Source organism: Colobus angolensis, unplaced genomic scaffold (genome assembly GCF_000951035.1).
Source record: "Colobus angolensis palliatus isolate OR3802 unplaced genomic scaffold, Cang.pa_1.0 Scaffold10, whole genome shotgun sequence".
NCBI classification, from domain to species: Eukaryota; Metazoa; Chordata; class Mammalia; order Primates; family Cercopithecidae; genus Colobus; species Colobus angolensis.
The window spans coordinates 6,672,305-6,674,646 of record NW_012110919.1 but is presented as its reverse complement, the minus strand read 5'-3'; the positions used below and the strand labels follow the sequence as shown (position 1 = coordinate 6,674,646).

General features: G+C 41.5%; 1 protein-coding gene across 1 annotated transcript in view; it reads left to right on the top strand.

Moving 5' to 3' along the window:
* The window catches only part of USP44 (ubiquitin specific peptidase 44), a 30,598-nt gene extending 28,256 nt beyond the window's left edge, over positions 1-2,342 (top strand). Inside the window, exon 6 of the mRNA XM_011934123.1 lies at positions 1,823-2,342. Coding sequence (XP_011789513.1) covers positions 1,823-2,022 — 200 coding nt within the window. The 3' untranslated portion in view covers positions 2,023-2,342. The remainder of the gene's footprint in view (positions 1-1,822) is intronic.

Below are 2,342 nucleotides of genomic sequence, written 5' to 3'. Positions count from 1 at the left end.
TGAGATGAAGTCTCGCTCTGTCACCCAGGCTGGAGTGTAGTGGCGGGATCTTGGCTCACTACAACCTCTGCCTCCCAGGTTCAAGCAGTTCTGCCTCAGTCTCCTGAGTAGCTGGGACTACAGACATGTGCCACCACACCCGGATAATTTTTTGTATTTTCAGTAGAGACGGGGTTTCACCGTGTTAACCAGGATAGTCTTGAACTCCTGACCTTGTGATACACCTGCCTCAGCCTCCCAAAGTGCTGGGATTACAGACGAGCCACCACGCCCAGCCTTACTTCCCCTTTTGATATTTACTGTTGAACAAAGAATGAACCTCCAACTCCCCACCCCCACCCAACACACCCTAAACAGAAAAAGGTGAGGACAAGAAGCCCGATAATCCACCAAGGTAACTCAACACTGAACTACCAAAAACTACCAAGTTATTTGTACACTATTGGCTTTTTTTGTTTGTTTGTTTTTGAGACAGAGTCTCACTCTTTCCCCTGGAATAGAGTGCAGCAGCGTCATCTCGGCTCACTGCAACCTCAGCCTCCCGAGTAGCTGGGATTGCAGGTGTGCATCAGCATGCCTGGCTAATTTTTATATTTTTAGTAGAGACGGGCTTTCACCATGTTGGACAGGCTGGTCTTGAACTCCTGGCCATAACTGATCTGACAGCCTTGGTCTCCCAAAATGCTGGGATTACAGGCGTGAGCCACCATGCCCGACCCAGTTTGCTTTTTAATACAGATTGAGTATACCTTGTCTAAAATGCTTGGGACCATATGTGTTTTGAATTTTGGATTTTTTTGCATAGACATTATGAGGTATTGTAGGGATGGGACCCATATACACCTTGTACACATTGCCTAAAGATAATTTTCTACACTTTAAATAATGAAACAGTTTCATTAACAGAGTGCATATAACAAAGTTTGTGTACATTGAGCAATCAGCAAAGGTGTCACTATCTCAGCAACTCATATGGACAGTCTGGTGGTTTGGCATCAGCATAATTCCTGGCTGATTTATATGCTAATGATAAGCAGTCATTAGCATACTTATGTGCATGTAATGTACATAAGTGCATTATACTTATGTGCACATAAGTTTCACAGTAAAAAAAAAGACATTAATACAGTGGGAAAAAATGTGTTCAGGGTTACTTATGACATCACGTTGGCACAAAAAGTTTTGGTTTTGGATTTTTTTTTTTTCGAGACAGTCTATCACCCACGCTGGAGGGCAGCTGCGCAATCCTTGCTCACTGCAACCTCCACCTCCCAGGTTCAAGCCATTCTATTCTCTTGCTTCAGCCTCCTGAGTAGCTCGGAGTACAGGCACGCACCAACATGCCCAGCTAATTTTTGTATTTTTAGTAGAGATGGGGTTTCGCCATGTTGGCCAGGCTGGTCTCTAACTCCTGGCCTCAGGTGATCTGCCTGCCTCGGCCTCCCAAAGTGCTGGGATTACACTGCCTGCCTCGGCCTCCCAAAGTGCTGGTATTACAGGCGTGAGCCACTGCGCCCGGCTAGATTTTGGAATTAGGGATGATCATCCTGTATGATTAGTGGCAAAAGCATTAACTGGTAGATTTACACAAGGAATAAATAGTGTCAGGTACTCATCAGTCACATGCTGTGTAAACTTAAGCTACTTCTAGATTAAAGGTAGATAATTCCAAGGTAACACTGCCCAATCTATATTTCTTGTTAAAGAAAAATGAATTGGCTAGAAAATTATTTTCACTTCAGAAAAAGCTTCTCACTCAATGCCTTTCATACTAGAATTTTCTAAAGTCCCTTCATAAGTGTATTTCTGTGTTTCACTCTAGGGTTCTGGGTACACTGCAATGATTCCAAGCTAAGCATGTGCACTATGGATGAAGTATGCAAGGCTCAAGCTTATATCTTGTTTTATACCCAACGAGTTTCTGAGAATGGACATTCTGAACTTTTGCCTCCAGAGTTCCTGTTGGGGAGCCAACATCCCAATGAAGACGCTGATACCTCGTCTAATGAAATCCTTAGCTGATCCAAAGACAATGGGGTTTTCTTCCTGTGATTTATATATATACGTTTAAAAAGACTGATGTACCATTTTAAACATTTTTTCTTGTGAATCAGTGTATATACAACATTTATGCATTTTATATCTAACTACAATTTTTTTTTTTTTTCAAAGTATAAATGTGTGTATCAACTGAAGGTAACTACTTTTTTCAAATATTTGGAGTTTTAAACTTTTGGTGTTTACCTCAGACTGATGTTACCTCTTTTATATTTTTATGTCTTAATTGGCTCGGATCATGAATTTGTGCAATCTTCTATCAACAAAGTTCAAGTGGCATCATT